Here is a 15,797-nt window from a genome sequence, read left to right on the forward strand (position 1 = left end):
ATCTATCCCATTATTAATTGATAAGTATTAAACATTTTTTCGAAAAGTCAACTTTGCAATCACCAGAAAGAAATGTGAGAAGATTAATGTACGTATATATACAGTTCAAATATTACTTAAAAATATAAATGATTACTAATGTTATGCGCAAACGGTTCGTCCCTGTAGGCACCTCAAGGACACCAATAGCGAAATTATGTTTCCCTTAATAATAGTTTACTTTTCTTTATAAATTTTAGTACTGTATCATAACATGATACTTTATTACCAACTGAGATGAAAGGGAGTAGAATAGTAGGTTTAATACACTTTAATAATAAATATGACTGAGTTCATAATGCAAACAACGTATGGTTTAACATGCTTAAACGAATGTCCCCAACTACTACAGCCTCTCTAATTGACGTTGGTGTTACCCAAGTTTGAGAGCGTTGTAATCATGGTGTATTACATCCCTACATCGACACGCAAAGTTGAACAAAGTCCTAACCGGCTGCCAGATGAATCGTAAGCCTTAGCTGAGGTCATCAACTCCACGGCACCACAACACCCTAAAGTAAACTGTGCTTAATTGACTAAGCCAACACATTAATGAGCTCTTAGATCGCTACAGCCGATGGCGAGAACTGCGTCTCTACTTCTGGAAGTCTTTTTAAAACTCGGCTGTCTGCCATAACCCCTCTGCGAGACTGCGACTCTATGGCGGAATACGACGTACACAAAGCAACATTTTTTGTTGGACACCTCGATACTTAGTTTGTTCCACCTGCTTCCTTAGTTGCAGAATACTCTCTGACGGCCCCGACGCATGCAGAGAATGCCGATGGTGGCAATGGAGCATCTATGCTGCCTCGTCAAGTTGACTGTTGCCCTCGGCTTTTGGTCAGCGATTGGGAAAGTAGCTGAAGCAGCCATAATGCGCTACTTAAAAGTGTTTGTTGAGCAAGTAATGATCTCCCAGGATTCCAATTTAAATTTCAGCAAGAGCAGTCAGAAACGCAACAGTTCTTACGTATACGCAGCTGATATGACTATTTACTCCTTGCCAAAGACGTCGATCTTATTGCGCCAGCATCTGCATTGTTACCTGGTCACGAGCTACAACTAATGTCTTCGTTAGATTACTAAATAGCGCATTGCACCACCGCTGTTGCCGGCCTTTAAAGGCCAGGTAATCTCATGGTACCTCTAGTCAACATATAATTCTTAAGTCATCATTTGACAGTAAGCGGACATGGCAACCGCACGTTAACTATGTAATGACAATGACAAAAGGCGCAAATCAAACTTTGTTTCCTTCACTTTGTGCCGAAAGCGAACCTGAGTTGCACATGCCACGCTTGTATGTACTGTGGATTCAGCCAATCATGACATACACGTTTGCTGCAGAGGACTACAACTTACTTGCAATGGCGTCTTGCCTCAGACGCTTTGTTTGAAAAACGATGCTTTACAGTAAGGCTTTTAGCTTAAATCCCAAGCTTCCTTTTTTTATTTAATTCTATTACTGTCGAAATTAACTGCAACTCCATAAGGGCGCTCCACAGATGGGCGCGATTAATCCGTTATAAGGTACAAGTTCGACAATTGCCAACTGCAAGCAGCTTACCAAAAACATTAATCAATTACTAGAAAAAGAGCTCTGTTACGAACCGTGGGATAGCCCACGGTTTCGTCGCCAGCGTTTGTTGTAATTATAATAGGGTTAGGGCTGAAAGTAACATAATATATAGGAGATTGCTTTGATTTAAATTAAATTTTTTTATTATACAAATATAATTAAACGCTGTCCATTTACCCATGCCCCTTGCTCCCCCAGAGTTAAAAATTTACCTTTAGCATTTACAAAATTAGTCATAACAAAAGCCCTGCATTAAAAGTTTACAGTTAAAGGTTTCATCCTTTAGTTGTAAGTGCACGTTGCAGCAGAAGAAGTAGGTAAAACTTTTACGGTTTGACTTAGCAAAAAAACAAACTAACAAGTTATGCAAAGGTGATGTTGAAACTCTTCTAACCCGAAATACTATATGCACTATCAAGCTCTAAGGACGAGAAAGTGAGAAACTTTTTAATTTCGGAAACTTACTTGCAAATCAGTTCTTTAGTAACTTATAAAATTTTAAACATTTAGGTCAGCTTCATTATGTCCAATTAAATTTTATATTTTTATTACGAAAAACTGACATTGGGAAAGGCTTAAATTTTATATATGCCGTTGTTTGGGTAGTAGCGTAAAACCAAAAAAAAAAACGGCAATATTTGGTTTGGAAGCTAAGTGTAGCTTACTAAAGTTAAGATATGGGTGCATGTTATTTGAACATAAGTCGTTATTGGTTTCATATATACAATGCGGAAAGTATTTAAAAAGACATCTGCGTTATCTAAGTTAACCATACACTTGGCATGTATAACCTTAAAATAGTCAAAAGCAGAACTTAAAAAAGCAATATTCTCTTCACACTCAGGTAGGTAACTAAGATGACCCCCTGCTTGATCTATTTTAATTCCGAAGACTACCATTAAAATTTCCTCGATAAATACGTCTTTTTAGTTACTGTCTAGCGGGGAGGCATTGCTGGTGGGTGGTCTGTCCAAAGCTCAGGTCTAGTACATACCAAGCTGAATGGCAAGAATATTAAGGACGTAGAGAATAATATAGAAAAATATGAAGAAATTATATGTATATTGTTTTAAAGATTCCTCGGTAATCAAACTTGGAGGCTTAAACGCTAGTAAATTGCTATGATGCATTTTTCAAGTTAAAAGACTGAAAGTTATTTAATTAAAGCCATCTGATTTAAAAAGTGAGATTATTGCACTAGCGGATCATATATATAAACATTAATAAAAGATTTGTGGAATTTTCCTCCTACTTCGCGCTTCTTTGCTTTATAGTTGTTCGTTTTAGCTGCAGGGCTTAGTAATTGATTAAAAACTCGAACCAAAACCAATCAACAAAATAAACTAAATTAGTGATTTAAAGGTTACTAATAACACCCAGTCTTATTTGTTAAAATATATATACTTAAACAAAAACAACATTGAAATATATTGAAAAAACAAAATAAAGAGACAGAAAGAGATAATTAGATTACAGGATGCGGTCCTTTTAAGTTTAATATATCAGTAAATATTGTATATCTAAATTGGTCCATAATTATAATTGAATGAGTATTGAATAAATACTTTTTTATGATAAAGTACATTGTATTATTAATTTAAAGTCACGTTAAAGAGCTCCACACCTCCACTTACACTCTACGGGGAGGCCTGGCCGGTGTCTCCAGGTAGCCTCGGGTTTAGTGTCTAAGACAGTCTCTTGCGGTCCCCATCACATGGGAGCCCGGGTTGTACATCTCTTACCGCTTTTTCAATCCTCTATAAAGTCATTATAGCTTTAATAAGTGCGTGCACTGTTAAGCACTAGAGTCCCCACTCTTATAAAAGAGCGGTTCAGATCATGCGGTTCCAGGTTTCTTACGAATCCTGTAGGGCGAGGCCTAGTATGCCAGTGTACAAATAGTAGGAACTATTAATAAGATCGACAAATTAGGTGCGGACTTGATTTTATTACCATTAATAGCAAAAATCTTTATATTCTCTATTGTCCAACTAAAAAATGTAATTTTGTTTTTTTATAGTTTGCGGCCGTTAATTAAAAAAAACTTATTGTGGAAATTAATATAGTTGTGCGGTTGCAAGTTCTATTTTTTGATATTCAATTCATAAAATTAATACTATTTAGCTTAATTTTTTTTTTTGGTCTTCTAAGTAAAATTTTAATTTTCTTATCTTGCACTTCTTATGGTTGCTTTGTGGTTGCTAGTACACTTATCCGCTGGTATAGAAGAATTAGTTTTTATATCCCTTTAATCAAATCAACATTTTTGATATTAAAATCCTCGCAGCTTCTTTTCGCTTTCCTCCTTTTTATGTACATAAATCTTTTTTGCAGAATTATATTTTTCCTATTTATAAAGTTCTCTCTATTATGCTAACGCTCCCCTTTAGAAAACTTTTTAATATAAAGCATCAAAAACTCAGCTTATTTCTTTTAGGCTGCAAGAACCTCTTAAATGTAATAAAATAAGGTGTTAGGGTTTAAGAGGAGAGCCTGAAAAATAAAGTGGTGCAAAATCTCAAATTTCATTGGTCTTTGGGGACACAGAGTGATCAACGAAAGTTTTTTAATTTTATGGGTTTAAAGTTTGTGCTATCTAATTAAACCAAGTATCCTACAAGTAAAGGTAAAATTAAGGTTGTAATCTGCGTCACTAAAAGCATTTCCATTAAAATAAAAAAAATTACTTTTTTTAACATTACTTACACAATTCTTGCTTAATCTTTTAACAACACATTCAAACGTAAATCCTTCTATAAGCTATAATACCACGACCCTTTTTTTTAATGGGGGCCTTCTGTGCAGTACTTCCATCTTTAAAGCAAGTTGCTCTTATCTATCTCAAGTTGGGCGATGCCCCCTCCAAATACTGGTGTGACCTTAACGCATTTTCTCGTAGTTACACTTAGATTGTTACTTATTTATAAATTTCTAATTAAACTTTACGGCCTTGTTTTTTTCGTAAATATCAAAGATTCGTTTGGCCCCTATAACTCTGGTGATCTGAAAATAGTCTCCACGCTAAAGTTTGTAAAGTCGTGCAATGCAGAATGCTAACTCCAATTACCATTCCAGTTTACAATTCAACTAAAAATACCGAAAAAATAAAGTGTGTAAGCCAGAAGTGTAACAGAAGAAGCAGATCCAAAGCAAATGTACAAAAGTTTTAAAATATAAGATGAATAGGAGAAAGTACGACAAAAATACATTTTTCGACTCTGCCCTTAGAGTAAAAAGAGAATGCTTTTTTAGGCAGTACTATAAAAATGAAGAACGCGATTTAACTTAGTAGTATTAAAATTTAAAAATTGAGGCCACTATACCATATTAAGAAGTGACTGACTTCGGTAGTGTTTTACTTATAATAAAAGTGTTAAACAACTTGTTAAAGTTAAGCGGTAGTTCAGGGAGTACCAGTCAATTCAGCGAAAGTTATAATTTATTAGAAAGAAATTTCACCAAACACAGACTTGACTTCGCTTTAGCGCTCTTTATCAAGCTAAAATAGTGTTAGTAGTAATAAAATAGTAAAATATTAAAATTATTGGAATAAATTTAATAAAGTTTTAACATAAAAGAAATAATAAGAAATAATAAAAAATAGGGAAAAAAGGGAAAAGTACACTAGAGAGCCATGTATAATATAAAAGAAATTTTTTTACAAATATAAACGACAAAAAAATTAAGTTTCACTCACGAAAAATTAAATAGCGTTATAATTATAAGAAATAATATAAAGTAAAGTAGCAATGAACATAACAATTCTCAATGCTTTAAATACAAACGATAACACTTTTTATAAATAAAGTAGAAAATAATAGAAATATATTATAAAATAAAAGTAAACAATAGAAAAAAAACATTTATAATAAATTTAAATCCAGCACTCTACAAATAAGTAATTGTAAAGTGATTTTCTTTCACTTAATTTTTTCGATAAATACAAATGCAAACATCTTTTAGTAGTAGATCGTATTCAGTTTGGCTTAAAGGTTGAATTTTCTCTTCCTATAATAAAGATAAACTCTACATTAGTGTTGCTTAACTTTGAAATTGCATCAAATTACAGCTAATTAATTTCAATTAAAAAAAAAAATTACATACAATAAAAAAAAAGTCACAATATTCATACAGTAAAAATCTCTTTGTGCAGAAAATTTTATACAAAGTTAATTAAATTTTTAAAAGGCATAAAAATAAACTAATTTATAAAAAAAAATTCAGTTAATATTTTAAAGAACAAAGAGGACTTTCAAAAAAATCAAAATAGCTCACCTCTGCGTCCGTCATAAGTGATGCAAGATAGGCTTTCCACATCGTTACAAGATCCTCAGCGGACTCGTCAATAGTAAAAATTGATAAAAGCTTTATCAAAACAATCAAATTTAGTATACAAAAAAAATAATATTCAATATGTATAAATCTCTTTTAACAATAAAATTTTCTAAATTATGTATAAAAATGTGACTTTATTTAGTCCGAAGACGATCTCGGTAGAAAGTTGGTGAGAACGCTCAGTCACGCCTTCAATGAAACTTCTCACGGCATACCAAAGCCACGCATTCTGGGCTAACAGCTCTGAAAAATTTACTTATTAACTTTACACTATAAACGTTATTGCTTGTTTTTAATTTAAAAATAAGTACTTTTTTTTCGGAACGACTAAAAGTTTTACGATATTCAAGCACATTTCAAAAATTATATAAAATAATAAACACCTTTTTTAACGGATTCGCATATTTTTATGATACAAAAAATACTCGCCCCCAATAGGTCTTCGCACTATAATAGAAACAAGTTCAATATATACTGATAGTAACATAATAATAAGAAAGTATTACGTCGTGAAATTTGTTTAATGCAATCCAGAGAACTTCACGTACTTCTCTAAAACGCCATCGCATAAAGAAGGGCCCAAAAGGAAAGTTTATTCGAAACGGAAAGTCTTCGCTGGATTCTGTTTCGGTCTCCCTCAGCGATAAAACTTCACTTAAAAAGTTCATGGTAGCCTCTATGAAGAAGAGCAATGAAAAATATTTGTAAAATTAAACATATAATTACTGTTAAGTTATAGACTTTTTAATTTATTATTGTGCTAATTAACTTAAAAAAACTGTATAACCCCCAACACCAAATACCATAATATAAAACTTAAAAATAGGTCACCAACAATCGGAACTCTGATACTCAATAGTTTAGGCAAAAGGGAGCGGACGGGGATTTCAGAAAAACTTTTAAATAAATTCCATCTTTAATTATGTAGCGAATTATTAACGAATGCGGAAAGCTACTGGCTTGTTGCCTCGCTCGTCTTTGAAATGTTAAACTTTCTTGATAAGTGTAAAAAGTCCGTCAAAAGAAGAAGAACAAGCCATGAACTTTTGGCTCCTATTTTAAAATATATTTAAATTCTGACTGAAAAAATAAAATTATGTATATAAAAATTAAATAAAAAATTATTATAATTGAAAATAAATTGTATGCAAAAAAGTTGAGTAGAAAAAATTCAATGTTTTCTAATATTATAATACCGAATTTATCCTTATAAAGCAAAGTTTTGAAAAAAATATTTATGATCCTTTTATTTCCAATTAGCTGTATATAAACTTGACTGGCGTTATTGTCGTAAAAAAGCCAAATAATAATACTAATAATATAATAAAGAGAGAGAGAGCGTTTTCTTATGTATATTTGCTTTTATATTTTTTTGATACCTTTTTTTTGGACGTCGTTTGCAGAACACTCAATAAGAAAATGGAAGAAAAGAATAATATATTCAGTGACTTCGGAATCCAAACTCTTCCTTTCCACAATATAGCAAACTTCAATAATAATAAAAATAAAAAATAAAAAGTTGATCGCAAAAAAAAAAAGAGTCTTTACGTTTTGATATGGCGCTCGTCGGCACGTAAGTAACTTCAAAAAATTGGAAGCAACAAATTAAGGCTTTTATTACAGAGAGAAGATCATCTGAATTAAAATTATTATTGTTAAGAAATTTTAGTATTTATAAAAAAGGAAGTTACGCTCACTCATCTCGTTTAAAACCTCCAGACGCTCATAGAAGGCAGCGATCAGTGGATACTGCCTAAGATAAGAAAAGCAACACGAGCACAAAATAGATTCGAAAGAATGCTTCTCAAATATTTCAAAGAAGAGCTTTTTGGGGGAGGAAACTTGCAAAAAGCACTAATAAAAATGCTTATTATTCATTGATTATGATAACTTTTACAAAATGCTAATAAAAAAACAATACAAAGAGTAATTAAGATTATAATTATAGAATGTCATACTTTAATAAACAGATTAAATCTACGTTACACAACAAAAACAATAGTTCTATACAACCTCCATAATTTTCCGAAAAAAGTTTATGGCAGGTAACGAAAACATTGTGTTCCTTGATAATATAAGTTCCTAATATGTTAAAAACTTTGCAATACACAAAGTACGAGCACAGAAAAAAATAATAATAAAAGGATTTCACGAAGGGGTAGAGCCAACAATCGCCTTACAATAAGTAACTCAAGGAAGCAGTGACGATGAAAAGTTTCATGGAAGCAAAGAAGAACAGTCAAAGTTTCTACGGGTTGCTCAAGAAACTGTCCAGTGTCTATAAAAGGATAATATTTTATAAAAAGATTTATGTAGATTTACAAACAACAACAATAATAAATATTTATAAAGATTGAGCCAGTAACCCTCCATGTAAGGTACACCCAAATTTAGTTTTCTTATATTTTACCGTTAGCAAACTCTAACTTTATATACGTAATACAGCACATGATAGGATTAACTGAATGAAAGTGTCATAATATTCTGTGTATAAGCTGTAAACTTGAAAAAAAAGATCAAAGCCCGCCATAAGTAATCAGGCCTTCAGTTATGGTGAAATTCTCCCTTACTAGAAATTCTATAGTAACTCCACTATAGGTTATACCTGCAACTTTCCTGTAGAAGCTTTTATTTATAAAAACCAGAGAATTATCCAAAGAGCAACTCTATACGCTGCGTACGTACCCTACCGTAGCGGCCAACGCCGTGTTGTCTGGCCTGTATGGAGAGACCAGGCGACCCCACTAGACACCTGGACTTCCTGAGCCCCAAACTTTTTTTTAATCTCGCTACTCCTGCGCTTACATATTGGTAATAGCCTTAATCTAAACATAAGGCATACCAGTGCGTTGACGTAGACTTTTAATAAATTGACTCTGAAGGCAATTTTCTAACCAACAAAAAAAAAGAGAAACGCCTAAGTAAAACGCAGACCACTTTGTGCTATCGTCCACGCCTCCTTGTGCAGTGGTAAGTCTAGTAGAGTTTTTGATTTATGAAAAGGTGTGCCTTAGATGGAGGTAGTATAAACTAAACATGACTCACTATTTTTTCCGCAGACACGAGATTGAGAAACTGTGGTATCAGAACAATATTGGAAATTCGCCATCAGGTAAAGCGCCTTCATAAATATAAGCGAGTAAAAAAATAAAACATAAGCTTAACCGGGTTGCCGGAAAATATAATATTTATTGAGTAAATATATATATTTTCTGTTGGCGCTATTATTTAAGATTAACCATTAATAGTTCATAATTATAGTGAGGTTAAAGTCAGGTAGTAAATGGTATCCAAAGAGAGGATAATTTTTAAACAAAGTAAAATAATAATAGAGAAAAAAGATGTGACTTTGGCAACGTTAATTGGCCAAAAGTGGTCACGTGATTTCTTCTCAAAGCTACTGACATGTTAACTTGAGTAATTCTAGTGTTTTTTTTACCCTTTCGCATTAACAAAAACTAAAGTTTAGCATTATTATTACACGCATACACATTCAAAATTTATATTAACAGTTCATCACTTTAACCAGACACTCGAATAAGAGCAGATAAAACAAAGAAATTAAAATGATACCAGGCATAAACGGGTTTGTATGCAAATATGATCGTAACTGAAGACCCACGAGACTAGATGTTTGGAATAATCCAATACAGAGAGGGTCACGTGGTTAAGTCTTTCAAAATCTACCATAAAGTCAATAGTAATAATAATAAAAATAATAATAAAACTCGCGACCTGGGAGAGAACTTATTAAAATTCCATCCATAGCACATTTCTTATTATTATTATGATTATGATTCTCATTAAGTTTTATATGACTTACAGAAAACAAGTCCAGTGCAGATAAATAGTGAATATCTTCCTGAAATAAACATTTTTTCATGTAGCAAATCGTTGAATCTGCAACCATTTGAATAAGTTCGCTACTATTAATGATAAAAATATAAAAAAAACTATAATACTTCTCATCACAGGTTATAAAAATAGCTTTAAAAATAAAGTAAAAAATGGTATTATATATTTGTACAACCAGTTAATTGTAAAGAAAAAATACAGTTATGAATAAAACTTTCGATACCTTTTAAAGCCAATTCCAGTTCCCTGCATGAAACAATGCATAAGAGAGAGCAAAGCTTTTTCGTAACGAGCCCCTGGACTCATGTTTCTATACACTTCTATATAATTAACGCCCTCTATTTATAATAAAGTATTTAACATATCAATATATTAATCATAACCCCGACTTTTATATTGTATACATATATACACTTGATAATATTTCAGTATAAATATATAAAACTTGGCAGAAACGGGAGTCCTTGAGCGATGGAGTCGACGATCCACTGAGCTCTCGTCTCTGTGGCTGGCAAAGTTTTCCAAGGGGAACTGTAGCACACCACTCGAGACAAAAGGCAGAGATGGTCCTTTAAAAGATCAAAGTGGAGCCCCACATTACTAGAAGAATAGAGAAACACTCCGAGATATCCAAGGAAAACTATTGGCAAAATATACATAGGTGTAAACAGATGGTGTAATACTAAAGTTTGCTTGGAAAGTTTATAATACTTTGCAATACTACAAGATGTGTTCAAATAACATAATAAAAATATACTAACTAAAAAATAAAAAGCTTTACATAAAAAGTTTAAAGTTTAAAAGGTTACGCAACTATACAGTCATTTATGTACAAAAAAAAATAATACAGTTTCCTATAGTTCATTACTAACAATAATTTTTGAGTAAATAGTTGAACGGATACTAAAATTGTGAGTAAAAAAAAAAAACCAAATAAGATACTCCATATTACCAACATTGTAGTGGTTTCCCAAAAAAACTATAAAAGATAAATGTTTCTTAAAGATTAAACATAAATGTTAGTTTGTTAATAAAAATTCACTATCACTATATAATAAAAATAAAATTAATACAGAAATACTGAAAAAATAGGAGAAAGTAATGTAAATATGACGAAAAAAATATTATATATCATCAATTCTTTTATCAAAAAATAAGATTTTAAGCATTATATCAAATTATTTAATATAAATGAAAATATTGATATAATAAGAATAACACTAAAAAATTTGCATGAGTATATCAAATTATTAGTTCTGTAATAATAGGAACTCAGCTTATTATATATATAAATATTCCTATAAAAACTCCAAAGTACCCTCACAAGGGCTAAGAATAAAATTATAATAAGTTAAACGGTACATTAAGACTACTATTTCTACAAAAAATCCACAACAGTTATGTGTTTAAGTAATATTCAAATAAATTTTAAAGTCCGTTGCATACTTAAATCCTCAAGCCTATTATATTATATATATAAAGTAAAAGTCAGCCACACATAATCGTCATGGTTATAAATATATACACCCGTTATATATTAAATTTATAAAGCTCATTAAAGACGGAAAAACTATTTAAAGGGCAGAAGAATGTTCATTTTTAATTGAAAATGTAAACATAATTTAGTAAAGATTCGACTTTCATATAAAAAAGTTGGAAATCATATACGATTGGTAAATAACTTTAAAGAACAATAACCCACCAATGGATTTCCGTAAAGTTGAGAGTAAGAAGGTTAATGTTTTCAATGTAAAGAGATAAAAGATCAGCATTGGCCAGTAAATGCTCAAGAGGCTGCATGATTAGTTGTTGATATGCACATTAGCCAGCTCGTATAAAGTAAGCTGAATTATATTACAAAATATATTTACAAGAAAAATAGTGTCAAAAGCATCAATAAGAAGTTTGCGGAAAGAGTCAACTATTTCTGAATGGTTGGATCCTTTTAGCTGCAATTTTATTAATGAACAACATAAACTAATAAGTATAGTTTACTAAATTATTACTATTTTTTTAACTTTTTTATTTTTCTTAATGTAAAACTCTAAACAGTTACAGCTTATACTTGCTGTATATATTGATATATACAAGTTTTACCCTATCAAAGTAAAAGGTAAACAGTACTGTGTATAAAAATAAAGAGGATCAGAAGCACAAACTAATAAAAAAAAAAGTATAGGATTTTGCTTTTGTTGACTGAGTAAAAAGGTAGACCAACGAATTCAGTTCTGCAGTCATATACGAAAGCAACGCCTTCATGAAAACCAATTGCAGTTCAGCATCGCTGAGCTCCAGCGCTTGAGAAAATAATAGCCGGAAGGACTCCATTAGTCCGCCAACGTCCGCGTTATGAGGCACAGTAGCATTTTCATCGTGAACCTGCTCGAAGTTCTTTGTGTTGGATAGAGTTAGATAGTACAGAGCCTCCAACGCTTCCTACTTTGTTGTTATCATAAAAACACGCTTAAAAGTCGATAACAATAATGGATGGCGCACATGTTTATTTTCAATGACTTTGGTTGTGGAAAGTAAAAAAGCTTTCAAAAGACTGAAAGATACCACATCGAAGAGCCTCATAAGTGAAAAGGAAGAGCTTAAACTGTTAAATATATATATAAAAAAGGTGTTTATAATAATAAACCTCTATTAGCTTTACGTTATCTTTAAAAGACAACTTATACACATCACTACAAAACATGATTTTCAATTTACTCTTAACCGATCCAGAACTATTATTTCTCGGATTAAAGGTATACTCTAGTAATAAACTTAAATGCACATGTTGTAAAAAATTAACAAACTTTCTGAGGGTGATGCCTATTAGCTCAATAACCAAGGACAACTCTTCCCCATACTCTCCATGAGACAGAAAGTTCATACCGGCACGGAATAGTAACAAGCAACCTGAAATGGAAGGCTAAACTGCTACCGGGCAAAGCATGGATGAAAAGAGCATAAAACTACCGATAATAGCTCGATCGTGCTCGTAAAAAGTATCATAACGTGAAAGCAGTTTGATTATCGAAAGTCCACGTCTGGTAAACAGCAGTATTATAATAGTAGATTCGGCGTTTACAATGTTACAAAAACAATAATAATAATCTTCAGCGGTAGAATATTTTCAAATATGCAATATACATAATAAAGAAGAACCGAAAACCTTAAATTGGACTCCGCTAAAGAACTCAACGCTTCAAAAATATATTCTATAAGTTTAAAAAACATTAATCCAAAGTATATATAAAATTTATTCTAAATTATGTGATTAAAAAAATTAAATAGCGGTGCGCTTTTAAATCTCCAAAATTAATAATTTATTAAACTAATTGAGTTCAGTATAAAGCAAAACAGTAGGAGTCTAAAGTGAATCTAAAAAATTCTGTTATAAATAGAATATTTTTTACCACATAAATCGTTTTTGATTATAAAATCCACGGAAGTGGGTTCGAGGAGACATTGAGTGTAAACAACTGAAAGGGCGAGTGAGTTCCTGTACTGATCATAGTCGGCAAGCGCTTTCTTTAAAACTTTCGAGACAATAACAAATTCAGCTAAAAAAAAATTATTGAAGTACATTGCTATAATAATCTTCCAGAAAACATTAGGAAAAACTTTATCAAGTAATAGTAACCCCGAAGAAGACGCCAGAAGACTTTTTATCACTATTTTAACCGCACAAAAAACAAAAGAGCTGGCGCACGTGCAACATGAAGACATATAAGTTTAGAAGACTCACTTAATTAAGACTACTGAACTTGGCAGTTCGCTATAACAACTTTAATAAAATAGCCTCGAAAAAATATGTCGCAGTAATAAGCGAGTAATCGATTAGTATTAGTCACGAGTGTACAGTTCATTAATTGATAAAGTACATGTTCTATCGCTAGTATAATAACCACCCCTGTTACCAAAAAACATTCACTTCTCAAATAAATATTATAAAAATAGCAAACTCTTTAAATATAAAAACACTACAAGTACCACAAGTACCTTCAGTAAATTGGAAGGAAATATTGTTGCGCGTTATACAAAAATTCAAAATTTCTAGTTTCATTGAAATTTAAATAATAAGAATTAAAGATAACCCTCAACTTTTATAAAAAGAATCACTACAACGATTCTATTAATGGAGATTACCCAGAACCCCCGTTAGTCGCTCATCTTCAAAATCTGGTATTTTGTACAAAAAAGCTCTTACAAAAGTATGAAGCCTTGCAGGAATACAGTGGAGGCCCAGTGAAGATACACAGCAGGATGACAAACACTTTTAAAAACACAAAAAAAAGGTGTATAAGTTTAAAAGTAATTTATTACCTTATAAAACCGTAAAAATAAAATTAACTTCTTAAAAAATTAATAATTAGTTTTTTCTATTAAATAATAGAAGCCAATATATATTATATTTAACTTTATATTTTTTTTTTGAGCAAAAAAAAATATTACATTAAATACTGATAATTTTTTATGACCAAAACTAAAATTACTTATAAATGGTTTTCTTTTGTAAAAATTCCTATAAGTATAAAATTGTTATAAAAACTTTATACGTCCGATAAATAAACATTCTACAACTTTCTTTGACTCGTAAAGAAGTATACATATCCAATTTTAAACAAAATTTTTAAAAACAACTTGTGCTTAAAAAGGAAAGCGAATAGCAAAAGTTTAAGGATAAATTCAAAAAAGTTATATGTTTGTGTTTTCTCCATAACGTAATAAAAAATAAAAATAATATTAACAAACAGTTAGTAGAAAACCCAAATATCAGTAATCAAAAAAAATTAAAGTACGTATAAAGCAGCTGCAAACAATTTGCTTTCAGAATCACATTTTTCGACCGTGTAAAGCAGTCTAGAAGCTAATCTCCCTGTTTTTAGAAAAATAATTCACACCAAACTTTTACTTTAGCTGTTTCGTACCGTGAGAATCTAAATTATTTAGTTGGTAGTCCACTTGCCTTACTATCTCCCCATAAACCCGATAAACGACTGGAGTGTTCTCAGTTTCAACAGTGATAATTATCTGAGCAGTTCGCAAACGAGTTAATATTATTTAATTGCCTTTTCCATACTTAAAAAAAATTTAAAAAAATAAAATTAGAATTTTTGTACAGTCAATACGAAAATTACTTGGCTATATAAGAAGACTAAGGCAAGAATAAAAGTATAAGTATACCTTATAAGCAAGATCAGACAGTATAAATCGTATTATTGCTTCATCTTTACTGGCTAAATATTTTAAAACTGACAAATTAAATGTTATTTAGATTTAACGGGGAATCACCCAAGTCTTTAGATTAAAGTAAAGCAAAGCTAAAAAAAAAAAAAATTAAAATATTACTTTTCAAGACATTCTCCTTTAGGGCTTCAACCAACAATAAATCTTATTTATAGCAGTAAATAATATTAGACAATTATTTATTATTGGAGACAGAAGACTTGGAAGACGAACCAAACAGTATATGGATTAAGCGTTTAATAGACTTCCAACATAAAAGAACTTTTTCGTGGCTTAACTTAAGTAATAAATCCTGAAGTGATAAATTTTTTCTTGTCAATAAATAGTTATCTGATTTTAAAACATCGAAATATTCATCCAGTTTCAGACTCATATTTAATTATTCGCAACGTAAACAAGATTCTATCAAGTTCCAAAGCTTATATATACTTATAGAAAAAAAAGTGCCTAAAAATTTTTTTATTAAGTAAACTTGTAGTAAAAGTCTTATATTCTACAAACAGCAGGAGAAGTACAAACATAACATATACTTATATGTTTGGGGCGCTTGAAAAATAGTGATCTAAAAAATTTTATAAAAAAAAATAATGCAACTTATATATAAAGTCTCAACTATTAAAAAAGTCAATAAAACTCAAGCTAGTAAAAGTCGAAATAGCGGACCTGAAGAAAGTAGTGAAGTTGTAAACATAAACATCTCATTGAAAAATGAGTTCGATCCGTAAGATAGCGAACTCGAGAGTCTCCT

At 31.1% G+C, this 15,797-nt stretch overlaps 1 protein-coding gene across 1 annotated transcript; it reads right to left on the bottom strand.

Moving 5' to 3' along the window:
* Window positions 1-5,050: 5,050 nt before the first annotated feature.
* On the bottom strand, window positions 5,051-15,317 carry LOC135120620 (uncharacterized). Its single transcript, XM_064044953.1, has 37 exons — window positions 15,263-15,317; window positions 15,152-15,193; window positions 14,987-15,054; window positions 14,731-14,833; window positions 14,602-14,678; window positions 13,949-14,075; window positions 13,802-13,855; window positions 13,216-13,362; window positions 12,972-13,017; window positions 12,776-12,846; window positions 12,613-12,715; window positions 12,308-12,410; window positions 12,026-12,247; window positions 11,683-11,760; window positions 11,514-11,605; window positions 11,258-11,271; window positions 10,257-10,451; window positions 10,035-10,149; window positions 9,780-9,882; window positions 9,692-9,731; window positions 9,530-9,639; window positions 9,002-9,077; window positions 8,891-8,932; window positions 8,137-8,234; window positions 7,970-8,038; window positions 7,648-7,810; window positions 7,505-7,591; window positions 7,336-7,443; window positions 7,153-7,227; window positions 6,913-7,009; window positions 6,788-6,852; window positions 6,463-6,632; window positions 6,340-6,403; window positions 6,090-6,199; window positions 5,897-5,986; window positions 5,576-5,629; window positions 5,051-5,120 (listed from the first exon to the last, which is right to left on the bottom strand). The coding sequence occupies exons 11-37, from the start codon at window positions 12,687-12,689 to the stop codon at window positions 5,103-5,105; spliced, it is 2,535 nt and encodes an 844-aa protein (XP_063901023.1). The 5' UTR covers window positions 12,690-12,715; window positions 12,776-12,846; window positions 12,972-13,017; window positions 13,216-13,362; window positions 13,802-13,855; window positions 13,949-14,075; window positions 14,602-14,678; window positions 14,731-14,833; window positions 14,987-15,054; window positions 15,152-15,193; window positions 15,263-15,317; the 3' UTR covers window positions 5,051-5,102.
* Window positions 15,318-15,797: the final 480 nt, after the last annotated feature.

The sequence above is a fragment of the Zophobas morio genome, unplaced genomic scaffold (assembly GCF_036711695.1).
Source record: "Zophobas morio isolate AGI-343-1 ecotype UQ-CSIRO unplaced genomic scaffold, CSIRO_AGI_Zmor_V1 ptg000402l, whole genome shotgun sequence".
In the NCBI taxonomy this organism is placed as follows: domain Eukaryota; kingdom Metazoa; phylum Arthropoda; class Insecta; order Coleoptera; family Tenebrionidae; genus Zophobas; species Zophobas morio.